The following is a 14,309-nucleotide window of genomic DNA, read 5'->3' as shown; positions in this document are numbered from 1 at the left end:
CCTCTCCCTCCTCGCACAGCCCCACCGCTAAGGGGCATGGATCCCGCAGCGCCTCTTCGACGCCCCGTCTTCCGCGGCGCAACCGGCTGCATCCTGGCTAGCGGCTGTGCTGACTGCTCCGAGGCCGCTCAGACTCTGGCTGAGCCGGGCCGGCAGGCGGATCCGCAAGGGGGTGGAGAAGGGGCCATTGCCCCGCGGATGTCAAAGGTTACCGGGGGCTCACCTCGGGAGAAGAAGGTGCTGACCATGAAGCTGAAGGAGATGGAGGAGATGGAGAAGATGGCCAGGAAGGTGAAGACCAGGGTTGGGTCACTGTTGGTGAGCACCGCCCCCTGCTGGCTCACCTACGAACAACATTCGGGCCATGAGCTCGCACAGCAGCTAGGCTGGGGCAGAGGGCAGCACAGAACAGGGGACGAGACCCAAGAGCTGCCGGAGCTACGGGCGGGATGATCCTGGCGCCGACCAGACTCTACAGCAGAGCGGCCTTTGCGCCCCCACACGCCAGGGCCTCCTCAGGTCCTCACCAGAGGGCCCAACCCACAGTCCCTCCGGCCCAGCACGGCACAGGAAAGCCGTCGGCCGCGGTTCTGGGACGTCTGCCCAGGAGGAACGGCTCCTCCCAACGGAGAGGCCACACAGACACAACCCTCAACAGGAGGCTTAGAGCCCTTGGAAAAGCCAGGGCAGCCGACTCCGTTAGCAACCAGATGTCCCTGCTGCCCTGAGGACACCCCTCTCCGGAGCCCTGCAGCGCCTGGCCTCCACGACACCTTGCGGCGAGAAGTTCCACAGATGAAGCGCCGAAGCTCCGTGCCAAGTGAGCTGTGGGCTCTGCGGGGGGAAGCCAAACCCAGGGCGGCAAAGGCCCTGCCTGGAGGAGCGAAGTGACCGTCCAGGTTCCTCGCCCTGAGAAGGGGCAGGCCCCTGCCACCCACTGCGGACTTACCCTGGCTTGGGGCATGAGCAGAAAGGTTCTCGGGAGCCGGGAGCGGTGGGAAATACAACTCGGGAGGCCCATGAGTGTGTAAGACACCCCCAGCGGATGGCGGGAAAGCAAGTCCCCCCGCCGCTGGTGCCAGGACTCACCTTGACACAGAAGAGCACGGTGACGAAGAAGATGGAGACCAGGAGGAAGAGGAAGAACATGAGGAACCAGGCACTCCAGTGCAGCCAGTTGCTGAGGCCCATCATGCGCATGTACTCCTGCGGGAGGCCAACGCAAGCTGTCCGTTACCCACGGCCCTGCCGTTGGGGGCGCGGGGCAGGAAGAGGCGGCCGAGGGGCCAGGCCCCGCGTGGGACGCAGGGTGCGGTGGGCACAGCCTCCGAACAGGGATCGCCAGTGGCGCCAGATGGCCTGGGGGTGGCGCCGGCGAGAGAGCAGGGTGCCCGGACCCACTTAGGGACCATCGCGATGCTCTGGTCTGACCCAGGAAAAGCCCCTCCCCCTGCGGAACGGGCACCAGGGCCCTCACATCAGCAACCCCACGCGCTAGCCGGACCCCCATCTCTAGGGGTGAAACAAGGCGTCGTGCCCTGACACAGACAGCCCCGTTCCCCAGCCACCCCCATGCAGCTCCCCTGCCCCCCCAGCTCCCCGCTGCAGGCACCAGACAGACAGAGCCGAGACCTCCCCTTCTGGAATTAGCCCCCGGCCCCCTTCTGCGCTCTGCTCTTCAGGTGGGATCCGGCAGCGTGCCGGGGTGGGTAAGCGAAGCCCTGCCTGCAGGGACCTAGGCGTGTGCCGACGCCTGGGGCGAATTCCTGCCAAGGACAGCACCCAGCCTGAAGCAAGGCCAGACTCCAGCCACTCACCGGCCTCCCTCCAGGGCTATTCTGGGCCATGGGTTCCCCCAGCCCCCGTCTCCCTTGTGCCACCAGACTCTGGCCCACGTGGCATGTTCAGGTCTCGCCAGGCAGCCTCATTGCCCCGGAGTTCTCCTCTCTGCCGGCACGGACACACCCGCTTCCTCCAGGCACAGGGCCAGGCCTCTCGAACCCCATCTGACCCCCCAGACCGGAGGGCCCTGGCTCAGCCTGCCAGGAAGCCACCGGCACGGCCATTACCTTCAGCTTCTTCTCCTTCTCGTGCACCACGGCGCGGACGATGTTGAGCGAGGTGTAAGTGAAGCTGAGCATGAGCAGCAGGGGCAGCTGGTTCTGGATGGCCAGGAGGAAGAGGTCGTTGACGTAGGGCGGGTAGGGGAAGCGCCGCACGGCCACCGTCACCCCCTCCAGCAGGCCGGCGGCCGAGGCGTTGGCGTGGTACTGCATGATGGCTATGTCCACAGCATGCTGCACGGCCAGGAACCCCTCCCGGAGGTACCCTGCGGGAGAAAGCCCGTGCCGAGGCGTGAGGCACTGCAGGACACAGCACCAGCTGCGGCGAGAGGCCAACGTGTGTGAGCATAACGAGCGGGAACTCGGCTGTGGGGCAGGACCCGGCAGCGCTAGACGCTGTACAGACAGGACATGCCTGCGCTGTTCAGCACAACTGGGCTGGGCCTCAGCGGGGGCCTCTAGCCGTCACAGAACTGCAGATAATGCTATGGGGAAACTGAGGCGAGGCAGCAGTGTGACTCACCCAAGGTCATACAGTGAATCAGTGGCACAGCTGGGATTCTGCACTCTATTTCCAGTCCTAAGCGCTGACCACTAGACAACGCTCCCCCCGCAGAGCTGAATGCATGGCCGTGCACGCTGGGCTCCCTAATCCCGGCGGTGTGCACTGCCTATTGCTAGAGCAGCTCGCGAAATCCCGAAGAGCTTAGGAACCGACTGGAGCTCTGTGGGGCTGTTCACCGACTCCGGCCGCCGCACTCACGGCCCACCAGACACAGCCAGCTGGAGTCTGGGGGTAATTCGCAGCCTATTCTCCGGGGAACGCGCCATCCCGCATCAGCCTCGCGGTCCGTCTAGCCCAGCAGCCCGTCTGCGCGACACAGCTCAGAGATCCCCTGCAATGGAGGGGACAGGCCTTCCACCCCCTCCGGTAGGTGCTTGCTTTACGCCCGGAGGCCTGGCCGTTTATGGCCCGTTACTCTTCATACAAAAGTCCAGTCGGTTTTAAACCCTGCCGAGTTCTTGGCCTCGGGCCTTTTTACTTTCGCGTCACTTGCATCATGTCAGGCCCCACGGGGATGGGGCCTCACTGGGCCACGTTGTGCTCAGAGGACCAACCAAACCCGCCCTGAGGGATTGACACTCCAACCAGACAAGCAGCGGGAAGGGAAGAGGAACAATCGAGCCCGGGGCAGTGGCAGAACCCGGAACAGAAGCCGTGTCTCCTGGGTCCCAACCCAGCGCCCTACTGTCACTAGAAGCACCTTGTGGCACTGAGTTCCACAGGCCAACGAGGCCCTGGTTCCTTGTCTCAGTTTTGCTTGGCTGCCCTGTGAAGTCATGGCGGGAGGAGGTAACAGCAGGTCTGAGTGTGGCGGGGCTGCAGGAGAGTCTCAGGGACAGGCCTTGTGACGAGGCCGTTAGAGGCTCCCGTGGCTTACGATCCCCCCCCAGCGCAGCAGCTGGTTGTCTGAGATTTTACTTCTGCCGATCCTAACGAGGGATGGGGAAGCTACGGCCAGATCCGGCCCACGGCAGGGGGGGCGCCAAGGCTCACGGGCCGGATCAGGCAAGCCCCTGGCCGCCTGCAGCATGCATGCTCTGCTTGGTGGGGGGCCAGGGGAAGGCTGCTCAGGGAAGCTCTGCCCCTGCACTGGCTCCCCGAGTCCAGGCAGCAACACGGCTCGGGGGGACCTGACCAGCAGCTCTCTGGGGCACGGACATCTGGCCCCAGGCGCTCAGGGGGGCAGCAAAAGCCGCGACACGAGCCGGTGGCGGGGAACAGGCTGGGCCGCGGTAGCAGAGGGCAAGTCTGGGCCAGGGGGTCTCGGCTCCGGCCGGTTCCAACTGAGGCTGGGACGTTTCTCTGAATGCTCCGCCCCGGGAGCTGTTTGGGGGCGGGGGCCTGGCCGCGCGATGCAGCTCAGCTGGGGGGGGGGGGGGGGGGTCACAACGGGCCCTTGGCATCCACAAGCCCCGAGAAGTCCCACTCACCCGGCGTCCCCCCGTCAGGGAACTTGGCCTCTCTGGGGCCCGGCAGCTGGAAGAGCGGGAAGAGGTAGCTGGTGTGCCAGTCGCGGTCCAGGTTGGGGTTCAGGCCGGTCTGCTCGCTCCGGGGGGCGTTCCGAGGGCTGTATTTGAAGCGCAGCTGGTAATTAACCTACAGTGAGGGGTGGAGGAAGCAGCAGAGAATCAGGGTGTGAACACACCAGGGGAAGGACCCTGCCCCCCGACGCAGCCCTGGACTGATGTGGTCTCTGGCCTGGCCAGGCAAAGGGACACGTCACCCATCCCACAGGTGGCCTGGGGGGGGCGCTGTGCCGGGGAGCTGCTCTCTTTCACACAGGTACCCGGTACTTCGGGGCCCCCCGGCTGTAAGGGGGCGGAGGTGCTCTCCGCTACCCCGTGGAAGTGCTGGGCTCACAGTGTTCTCGGTAACCACGGCCACGCGTGGTGCAGCAACACCGTAACTGGGCCGTCCTCCCCCTCACACTCTGGGGTGGTCGACCCGCACTCCAGGGGCCTGCCCTTGGCCGGGGAGGGCCGTGGCCAGGAGGCACTTACCTGCAGCGGCAGGGGGTCCTGGCTCTGATTGAAGTGGTGCTTGAAAACCAGGGCAGCCAGCACGTTCCCCGAGCGGTTATCAAACTTCATGTAGTCCTCAAACGCCCTCTCCGAGGGGAAGCCGTGAGCTGCGGAGGAGGGAACCCTGCGGTGAGCCACAAGGGGGGCACTCGGCCACGAGGGGAGGGCCCTGGGCCACGGGCTGGGGGTCAGTCCTGCGGGCTGCCTGGGAAGCACGGAGCAGGGCCTGGCAGCCCAATTCCGGCAGAGCTCTGCTCAGTGACACCGGCGCCATTCCCACTGGACGGCAGCCTGACGCCCCAGCCCCCCCGCGCCAGCTGCTGGTACCAAGGGGCTCAGTTCTGCTGCCACAGGAGACGGAGCCCCCTGCCCTTTGGGGGGCTAGTTCTCAGGAAAGGCCTGTACAAGCCTCCCCCAAACGGCGCTGCCCACTCGGCCCCAGCCAATAACGACAGAACTGGGGCTGTCGAGTCCTGTTTAAAACGTTAACTGGTTAAACATCATGTTCATGGTGTGGGGGGGAGGGGGGCGGCCGGGCACCGGTTAGCCAGTTACTGGTCACATCATCCGGTAAGGGGGATGCCTATCAGGTAACCTGTTACATCCCTAGTCAGCAGCCTCCCCAGAGCTGGCTTGCCAACCCCCTCCCGGCACAGTGCAAATGTATATGGGGCCAGGTCTTCTGGGCTACCAGGGTTCCCTCCCGCACGGCTCAGCAGGGCAGGGAGGGCGGAACCTGGCCTTGCTGCTGCCAAGCGGGTAGCGACCCAGAGTCCGTCACTCGCCAGGCCCCGTCTGGCACCTTTCACTGGCGTTAAACTAACTCAGACCCGCAGCAAACGACATCCCGGCTAAGGTGGAAGGGCTGGGCCCAGTCCCACCAAGCTTACGCTGCTCAAGGGCAGCTGCCAACTGGGAACCCGCCCCAATACGAAAAGTGAGTTAAGCAGCAACCTGGGGACCCAGCCTCGAGTCCCCCGACCAGTCCTCTGGCTGCAGAACCCCAGCTCAGTTCTAGAGCTTCTCGCTAGCGTGGGGTGAGAGGCCACGGGTGCAGATCACTGGAGCAGGGGGACGGGGGCGTCCGGCCTTTGGGCACGGCCAGCATGGATGTGCTTTCCCAAGCGGAGTGAAAAGAAAAGTGCCGCGAAATGAAGCTTCCCAGGCGTTTTGTCGCAGACACATTCCAAAGGAGCCCAGCGAGACCTTCCGGGAAGCCCAGAGCATTTCGGTTAGCCTCAGCGTGGCCACGACACAACGGAATGTCCCACTACGCTCCCCCACACATTCCCATGTAGCTGGATCAGCCTTGGCCAACAGAAACACTTTCCCCTGGTCCTCCCGCTCACAGGGCAGCCACAGTGCCCACAAGCGCGCAGCCCAACAAGCCGCATGCAGGAGGTTGCTCGTTTCTCCGACCTCGGGGCAGCCGGTGAAACCTTTCCAGACAGAAGGCTGATCTGTGAGCGGGCAGCTCTCACTGCGGCACTGCAAGGCTTGGCTCTGGAGACCAAGCCAGCACCGGGCTGTCACTGCCCCAGATGGTGAACTCTGGACCCTAGCAATGATGAACTGAAAGTCAGCTCCGTTCCCCCAGCTGATCTGCCCACAGCCTGGCTTTAAGAGCATTTGGACAGTCGGCTCGCCTACCCACACAGCACTCGGTGGAGTCAAAGAACACGCTCACGTGCTTTTCTGGACACGGCCAGACGCCAGGCGCCCGCACACACCTACAGACCGGTCTCTGTATTTAACCGACGCCCGCCCATTCTAACCTTTGATATTGACATGCAGGGCCTTTTCCACCACCTCGGCGATGCGCCTCACGGCCGTGCTGTTGGACGGGACGTAAGCCAGCTCCCAGGGACGGGGATGCCAGCGGTGGAAGAACCACGGCAGTTCGTCCACAGACTGGCTGGGGTAGATGGTGGCATTGGGGTGGCTGATCGAGTGCACTCGGTGGCGGAGCGCAATGAGGATGGCGGCAAACAGCAGCGGCAGGCAGATTTCTATGAGCGTTACCAGAATCTGTCGCTTCTGCAGGAGAAAGGAGGGAAAACGGGTTAGACTGGCTGGAAGGGGACGGATTTAGCACTGGGAAGGGAATTCAGGCTCCCACACGCCGGTTCCACACATGGCAAGTGGACTGCATGGTGCTGTAGGAATCACCCCTTCCCCTAGCAAACCTAGCCCTCCCTGCCTACCGCTGCTTCCTTCATGCCCACACGCAGCAGGGTTGCCGGGGGGCAGGCATGGGGAGCAAGCACAAGGGGCAACACAACCCTCCCCCCACGCTGAGCTTGGTCAGCAGCTTCTGACAAGCGCCCTGGCCTGCCCAGAACCACGCAGTGTTCAGGGGCAGAGCAGATGTGGAGGACAGCTGGGTGCGGGCGGATGCAGGGAGCCCCCACCTAGACAGGAAGCATTACAACAGCGCTGCCTGATCAGCACCTGAGTGCTGGAAACTAACGTCAAATCCCAAGGCCGAGTGGGATAAGCCGGCGCCCGGCTGTCCCGTCTCACCGCGGAGCTTCGTAGAGCCGAACAATCGGGTGCCCCCCAGACTGTACTGGGAGCAGATTGCAAAGAACCCAAACAGCAACAGGCAGGCCCGAAACTGACCAGAATGGGTAAACGGGGGGCAAAGGGGCATGACAAAAACTAACCCACCAGCCCCCACATGCACACACCCAGACAGCTCCGACCCCGCGCCGTCCTCCCCGACAGCGGCCTGCCCAACAGTCACTGGGGCTGAAGACGTACCAGACGGGACTTGAAGTGACTCCATTTGAGGCAGCATGCACGAACGGCTAATGCCACGGTTCTCCTAACCGCCGCCCTGGGACCAGCTGTTCTCCTCCGCAGAGAGAGCCCAGCGTGCACGTACCTGCAAAATGTAGTTCTTCCAGAGAAGCAGCCCGAACTGCCTTAGCACGACCATCCTTCAGCTGGAAGGGGAGCGTCGCCTCTGGCCTGGACTCTAGGAGAAAAGAGCAGGCAGCAGTGAGAGAAATGGACCAGACAAACCCAGGAAGCCGCCGCTGGACGAGATCGTACGCGGGATTCTGTCTGAGCTGCCTGTGTCTAGTTCTCGGCGTGACCCGAGGCGCCCCAGACGTGGGATCTGGGCAACACACGGAGCAGCAGAAGGGAGAACGTCCCTCCCTCTAGCCCGCAACTGTGCTTCAAACCTGTCACCCCAACGGCTACACGCGGTCCCCGGTCCCGCTCCCCGGGAGCCGCCTGCTGCCCCCGTATCACAGACAGCGGCACAAGTCAGTGGGCAGGAGCTGGTCCGCGCAGGGAGCCTGCTTCCAAGCCGGCTCCCAGGGGAGCTAGCTGCCCGGGGCACCTACTGTGACAGCTCGGGGCTCTCCAAGGGGACGTACGTGCCCGAGGCCCGTGGGCTTCCACTGCAGGGCCTTGTGCACACTCAGGTGACGGCAAACTCTCGCTAACTGGAGCGCAAAGCCCTTTCCAGGGGCAAAGCGCCATCTGACGGGCGGCAAACTGCCGGGCCCTTTCCAGAAGGGCTTGTAGTCTGCAGCCAGGCCAGGCAGCGCCACTGAGACACAAGAAGTGAGGTGGTGTGCAGAGGGGGTGCTGGAAAGGCCTGTGCCCGCACCACGCCGCGTACCCTTGGAGCACCAGGCACGTTCCATTACAGCAGCCTCTCCCCCCCACCGCAGGGCTAAGTTCTAGCCCAGGCGTGGCCAACCCGTTTAACAAAGAGAGCCAAAACAGCGGTGGAAAAAATGCGAAGAGCCGCACCAGAATTGTCAAGCCAAAAAATAAAAAAATAAAAGCCTCCCAGAACAGAACTGTCGAGCAAAAACAAAAACAAAAACTTTTATTTTTTTTTCTAAAAAAGGAGGCTGCCCCTTTAAGAGGGCCACCATCTTGGGCACCATTTTTAAACCTCCGCAGCTCCGACCTGGTAAGCACAGGGCAGCCAGGGGAGGGGAGCCAGCGAGGGCAGTGGGAGAAGGGAGGGAGGGTGGCAGGAGCGGCTTCACAAGCCGCACTTTTGGGGGGCAAGAGCCGTGTGCAGCACGCGAGCCGCGGGTTGGCCACAGCTGTTCTCGCCTGCTGAAGTCACTGAGCCAGTCGCGGCGCCCACGCAGAGCCCCAGCGAGTCAACCAGGCGCTGCCGGCGGCAGAGGACAACTCTGGTGCCTCCGCAGGGCTTCGGGAGCAGCACGTGCATGGCCGGGATCGGGAAGGGAGGCACGAAGGCGCCTGGCGTCCGGGGTGGGGGAGAATGGCCGGGAACAGCCCGGAACATTTGAAAGTGCCCAGGTGGGGTAAGCTGTTAGCCGCCCACGGAGCCAGGTCACCTGGAAACAGACACAACAGCAGCGTGTTTGCCGGGGACGCGCGGAGGCAGCAGCAGGCTCACACAGACAGATAAACAGAGAGCCCTGAGCTCACAGCGGGACCCAGAGCCACCGGTGAAACTGACCCGACAGAACTGTCCAGAGCACAGAGCAAGCAACCAGAAAAAGGAGAGAAACCCTCTCTCCCCCCCCCCCCGCCCACCTCCTCTTCCCAAGACTAGAAGAGTAGGAAAAACCTGCAGCGCTCACTCGGCCACGCTCCACAACCAAGGTGTGGGGTGGAATGTCGAGCAGCGCCCTGCACATCTGCGGCTACCGCAGGAACGTCCCTGTTTGGGGATCACGGGCGGACGCGGATACATATTCGGTGTCTGCCCAGGGCTCTAATGGCATGTTTTGATGAGCCTGATCCGTAGCTTGGCCTTAACCGGATCTTCCCCTTGTGACAACTTGCACAAGCAAATCATTACAGAAACTATGCTTATTGGGATTTATACGCCTAACAAAGGCATCTGTTGTAAACGCTAGCGGCCTGTTTGCAGGGTTGAGCAACTTCTGATCCCGCTGAGCTAAAGCCATTCCGGGCTGCAGGTGCTCTGCCCTTTAAAAAGAAACATGGACACTGTTTATAACAGTAACCAAAATGAAAGAGTCCAGAGGAAGGTCAAACCATAGCATGATTCAGATCTGAAGACATCTTAGCTGGTGCTATCAGAGACTTAGACATCTGAGTGACCTACAATTACATCTCATCTAGTAATCGCATGCACCAAAGAGAGGTCGCCATTTAAAAGTCTCCAAACAAGACTCTCCAAAACAAGATCTAATTGTGGATAATTATGGAAGATGCTGAATACACCCTGTACCACACTGCACGTCCCAGGAATGCAGAGCATGTCCTTATAGGCGAGGCATCCCACACAAACACCACTCCAGGGAAGATTATGGTAAGGCAGTGGTGGGTACCAGGCGAGTGACCCTGAGGGAGACTGAACTAAAATAGCAAAGAAAGCCATAAAGGGACAACGTCATCAGAAAACCCACCACAAAACCTCCCTTCAAAGTGCTTTCCCCGCTATTGTTTCAGGCAAATCCTACGATTCCCTGGAACGGAATGGATGAGGGGTAAGAAGTCTATGTTGTGTGTTTAGCAACTTGTGGCTAGCCAATAGGAACAGGGGACAAGAGACATCAAAACTGAGGCGGCGGCCCGTGGCACCTCAAAGCTGAAGAGAGTTATCCGGGCAGCAGCGTTCGTGAGCGAAGACCACGTCATCGGTGGCATTTCACTCCGTGTGTCTGACCAAGGGGTTTTGACCCACGAATGCTGATGCCCAAATTAATGGGTTTGTCTTTGAAGTGCCACAAGCCTCCTCGCTGCTTTTTGCAGGTACAAATTAACACAACCCCCTCCGATTTGTCACACAACAAAGAGATTTGTTATAACAGGACCGAGAGCTTGTGCAACTCAAAACGGGAAGCCAGGGTACTTTTCACCCATTGCGCTGGAACGGAGGCGCTCTCAAGTGGGTGTCCCTTCAGCTTGTGGAATTTCCAGACAGTGGAGCTTTAGGTTTTGCAACCTTAGCATTGCATCAAGCAGATGTCATTACATGTTGCCATTACAGGTGTGGACAAGAACAAAGTGAGGAGCTCCGGAAAGCAGAAGGGAGGAGTGTGGGAGCAAGATCAGTACTTGGATTGCAGCTCAGCCCTTCAACTAGTCTTGCAAGATTCTCTCTCTACTCTTCATTCCAACCACTTCCCCATTTGCGGAGGGAAACCCTCCAGCCGAGTGAGAGAGGAGCTGTGATTTTACGCCCGGCATGGCCAGGTGCTTGTATTGCCCCTCTGGAACAGGGAACATCCCCCCCCCCCCCCCCCGCCCCCAGCAGGTCTTTCTGCACTTTGAGCTGAAACATCAGACTCGCCTCAAAGCTTCAGGCAAACAAAGGAATTTTCCACGCCCCGCCCACTGCCCAAGCACCCGGCGCTGGCACAGGACACGCCGAGGACTGGAGTGGTGCTTAGCCCCCAAAAGTGTCTCCGCCTCTTGTGCAAACAGCTTAAGTATGTTCCAAGGGTGGGGGGGGGCGCACAGCTAGGAGCTTTGATCTCTGGCTGTTTAGCCAGGGCTAGGCCAGCAGCTGGCACAGCCCCTGCACCGGCTTCCAAACAAGGCTGCCTTTGTGCCCGGCTCCTTCTGGGGGGACAGGAGCAGGGCAGGGCAGGGTCAGGTGGAAGCTGATCACGGGTAGGATCTGGGCCCAGATGCATCCTCCTCAGTGTCCTGGGATGGACCAAGGGACAGCTGCTTCCCTCCCATCCACTCCTGTAACTCCCCTCAAGCCACCAGGGAGGGAAGTTCTGTCTCAGGGCCTGTTGTGGCCTCGGACTCCCAGGTCACCTGTATCCAGGGTTCCCCAGGCTGCTGCACGGAGACGCTAGGTTTGCCGCACCCCCCCCCCTCCCCCCCGTATTCTATCCACAGCAGCACAAGGACTTCATGCTCCAGAGGAAGGCAAAGCTTGAAATGCAGCATTGGGAGAGCACAGGGGGCGAAAGTCACTTCCTGTCTGACTTTCCGGCAATCATCTTATGCCAGGAAACAAAGTACGGTCACCCTTCTCTGAGCAAACCCCCCCGCCGACAATAAGTTTCACAGGGCTGAGACACTGAGCCCCTCCCACACAGATCTTTGTACAAAGCCTTGGGTGGCAGCACTTGAAAAGTCATAATTTGCTGATCATTATTGTCCTGGTATCACTTGTGTAGCAACACCATGTCAAGTTTAAGGCTCTCTTGTCCGGTGTCCATGTTCCAAGCCTGGGGAGTGGCCAGGCCAGTTCGTCCACCACTAACAGCAATCAGGCTTTGTGTACCCCTGACTGAGGCAACAATGGGCCAGCACCTGCTAAGTGGCAGTTCTTTGGCACGAAAGGCAGTAAGAGTGACATAAGAACATAAGAACGGCCGTACTGGGTCAGACCAAAGGTCCATCTAGCCCAGCATCCTGTCTGCCGACAGTGGCCTGCACCAGGTGCCCCAGAGAGGGTGGACCGAAGACAATGATTGAGCGATTTGTCTCCTGCCATCCCTCTCCAGCCTCTGACAAACTGAGGCCAAGGACACCATTTTATCCCCTGGCTAATAGCCTTTTATGGACCTAACCTCCATGAAATTATCTAGCTTCTCTTTAAACTCTGTTATAGTCCTAGCCTTCCCAGCCTCCTCTGGCAAGGAGTTCCACAGGTTGACTACCCGCTGTGTGAAGAAGCACTGTCTTTTATTAGTTTTAAACCTGCTACCCATTAATTTCATTTGGGGTCCTCTAGTTCTTCTATTATGGGAACTAATAAATAACTTTTCTTTATTCACCCTCTCCACACCACTCATGATTTTATAGACCTCTATCATATCCCCCCTCAGTCTCTTCTTTTCTAAACTGAAAAGTCCCAGTTGCTTTAACCTCTCCTCATATGGGACCTGTTCCAAACCCCTCATCATTTTAGTTGCCCTTCTCTAAACCCTTTCCAAGGCCAAAATATCTTTTTTGACGTGAGACCACATCTGTACACAGTCTTCAAGATGTGGACGTACCATAGTTTTATACAGGGGCAGTAAGATATTCTGGGTCTTATTTTCTATCCCTTTCTTAATAATTCTAATAATAAAGATCTGCACTTCAGCAAAGAGACAGCCCAGGGCTCGCGCACACACAGATGTTCTGCTTCCGATCCCCAGCTAGCGATGCTGGGCATATAGGGAGAGAGGACTAGGGGAAGAAAGGGGAAACATCCTCTTCCTCGCTTCCATCGATTCACCGCACCGGGGGCGGGGGGAGAGGACAAACGATGCAGCCATTGCACAGAAGAAGGGGTCCTGCCTACCTAGCTGGGCCAGTAATACTGCTGAGAACAGGCCTGCCTGGAGGATTCAAAGGGGCGCAGAGGGGGCAGTTGTCCCCGGGCCTGGGTCTCCAGGCTACTCCCTGGACCCTTTACATTGCCACCGGAGCATGATGCCGCGCGTTCTGGGCAGTGCTGAGGGCTGGGGGGATTAGAACTCCGAAGGTTTAGAATGGAACCATTTGCTACATGAGGCAGTAGCTGCATTTTCTCTTTATTTTTCCTTGTACTTCGCCGTGACTGGCAGGTTGGCCCAGAAGTAGCTGGGAGCCACTCACACACCCGTGGTGGATTGGGAGCAGCTCAGGACCGCAGGGGAGGGGTCACGGGGCCGGCTGTCCTGGATGCCTCTCTCTCGGCGGTGTCGCCCCGTTTCTCCTCTTCCAGACACCGCCCTCCGGCGGAGCCCGCACCAGTGTCCGAGCCCCCTGCGAACGCCCCAGGGTCCTCTCTTTCCCAGAGCACCCTGCTCTCCTCCTCAGGCCATGCAGCCTGAGAGCCTCCCTGGCTAGAGCTCCCCCAGCCCTGCCTTGCCTCCCAGCACTGCTCTAGCGCCAGGGAGCCTCCTGCTTCCCTAGCAGCCAGGCGCTCTCTGCTCTCCCCTAGAGAGCTCCCCGCTGGGCCCTCCTCAGCTACAACTGCCTCAGCTGGGGCCTTGCTCCTAGCCCCAGGCTGGGGTTTTTCCCTTAAAGGGCCAGTGCAGGGCAAGCGCCCTGTCACAGGAGGCAACAGCAGCATGAAGGGCCCTGCGGGTGCCAGCGCCTCACTAGTCCAGACTGCCCTGGGGGACGTCAGGGGCTCCTTGTAAAACCCTGCACAGCGGCTGTGCCCGTCCTCCCGCACCAGGGACCCTGCGGGCCGTGTGCTGCTGCACTAGGTCCTGCTTCCGTTGTTTGACTACACACCCGCGCCCGCACCCTTGTGTCACAAGCCAGAATTTCTCTCCAAGAGACGGGTTCTGGGGATGAACCCGGCACGGCCTCCAACTCCAGAGAGCTCCGGGCACCAAAGAGGAACAGGCCAATCGACGTGCGATTTCGGGTTAGCGAATCGCCTTGCCTGAGCCACGCTGCCGACAGGCGCTGCCTCGGGGCCTGCGCTCTCGCCACAGGATGCTCTGCTGGAACAACTGCATGACGACGACCACCCCCCAGCTCTGCAGAGGGGCTGCTCGACAGACACAGCCTCCCCAGGCTTGTGCACACACTGGCGTGCGCCCCACGCAGCAGCAACAGCCCTGGTGCAAACTGGCCTCTACTATACGTGACCAGCCTGCAGCCCCCCGGAAGAAATGCCGTACCCAGCTGGGAGAGATCCTACTGCCCAGGCCCTGGCACTAAGCTTGGGCACCCTCTGGGCACACGGACCGTCATGCCTCCCGCCATTCGAGACACGGGTGTCACATTCACCGAACT

The 14,309-nt window shown here is 60.4% G+C and overlaps 1 protein-coding gene across 1 annotated transcript in view; it reads right to left on the bottom strand.

Moving 5' to 3' along the window:
- The window catches only part of ABCA3 (ATP binding cassette subfamily A member 3), a 71,632-nt gene that overhangs the window by 36,927 nt on the left and 20,396 nt on the right, over positions 1–14,309 (bottom strand). The window contains exons 2-8 of the mRNA XM_075899035.1: positions 7,537–7,629; positions 6,425–6,686; positions 4,629–4,756; positions 4,059–4,224; positions 2,070–2,329; positions 1,090–1,206; positions 224–344 (exon numbers count right to left, since the gene is read on the bottom strand). Of these exons, the coding sequence (XP_075755150.1) occupies positions 224–344; positions 1,090–1,206; positions 2,070–2,329; positions 4,059–4,224; positions 4,629–4,756; positions 6,425–6,686; positions 7,537–7,590 (1,108 nt within the window). The 5' untranslated portion in view covers positions 7,591–7,629. The remainder of the gene's footprint in view (positions 1–223; positions 345–1,089; positions 1,207–2,069; positions 2,330–4,058; positions 4,225–4,628; positions 4,757–6,424; positions 6,687–7,536; positions 7,630–14,309) is intronic.

The sequence above is a fragment of the Pelodiscus sinensis genome, chromosome 16 (assembly GCF_049634645.1).
Source record: "Pelodiscus sinensis isolate JC-2024 chromosome 16, ASM4963464v1, whole genome shotgun sequence".
In the NCBI taxonomy this organism is placed as follows: domain Eukaryota; kingdom Metazoa; phylum Chordata; order Testudines; family Trionychidae; genus Pelodiscus; species Pelodiscus sinensis.
Note: the sequence above shows the minus strand (reverse complement) of the source record. Positions and strands in the feature narration are given on the sequence as shown.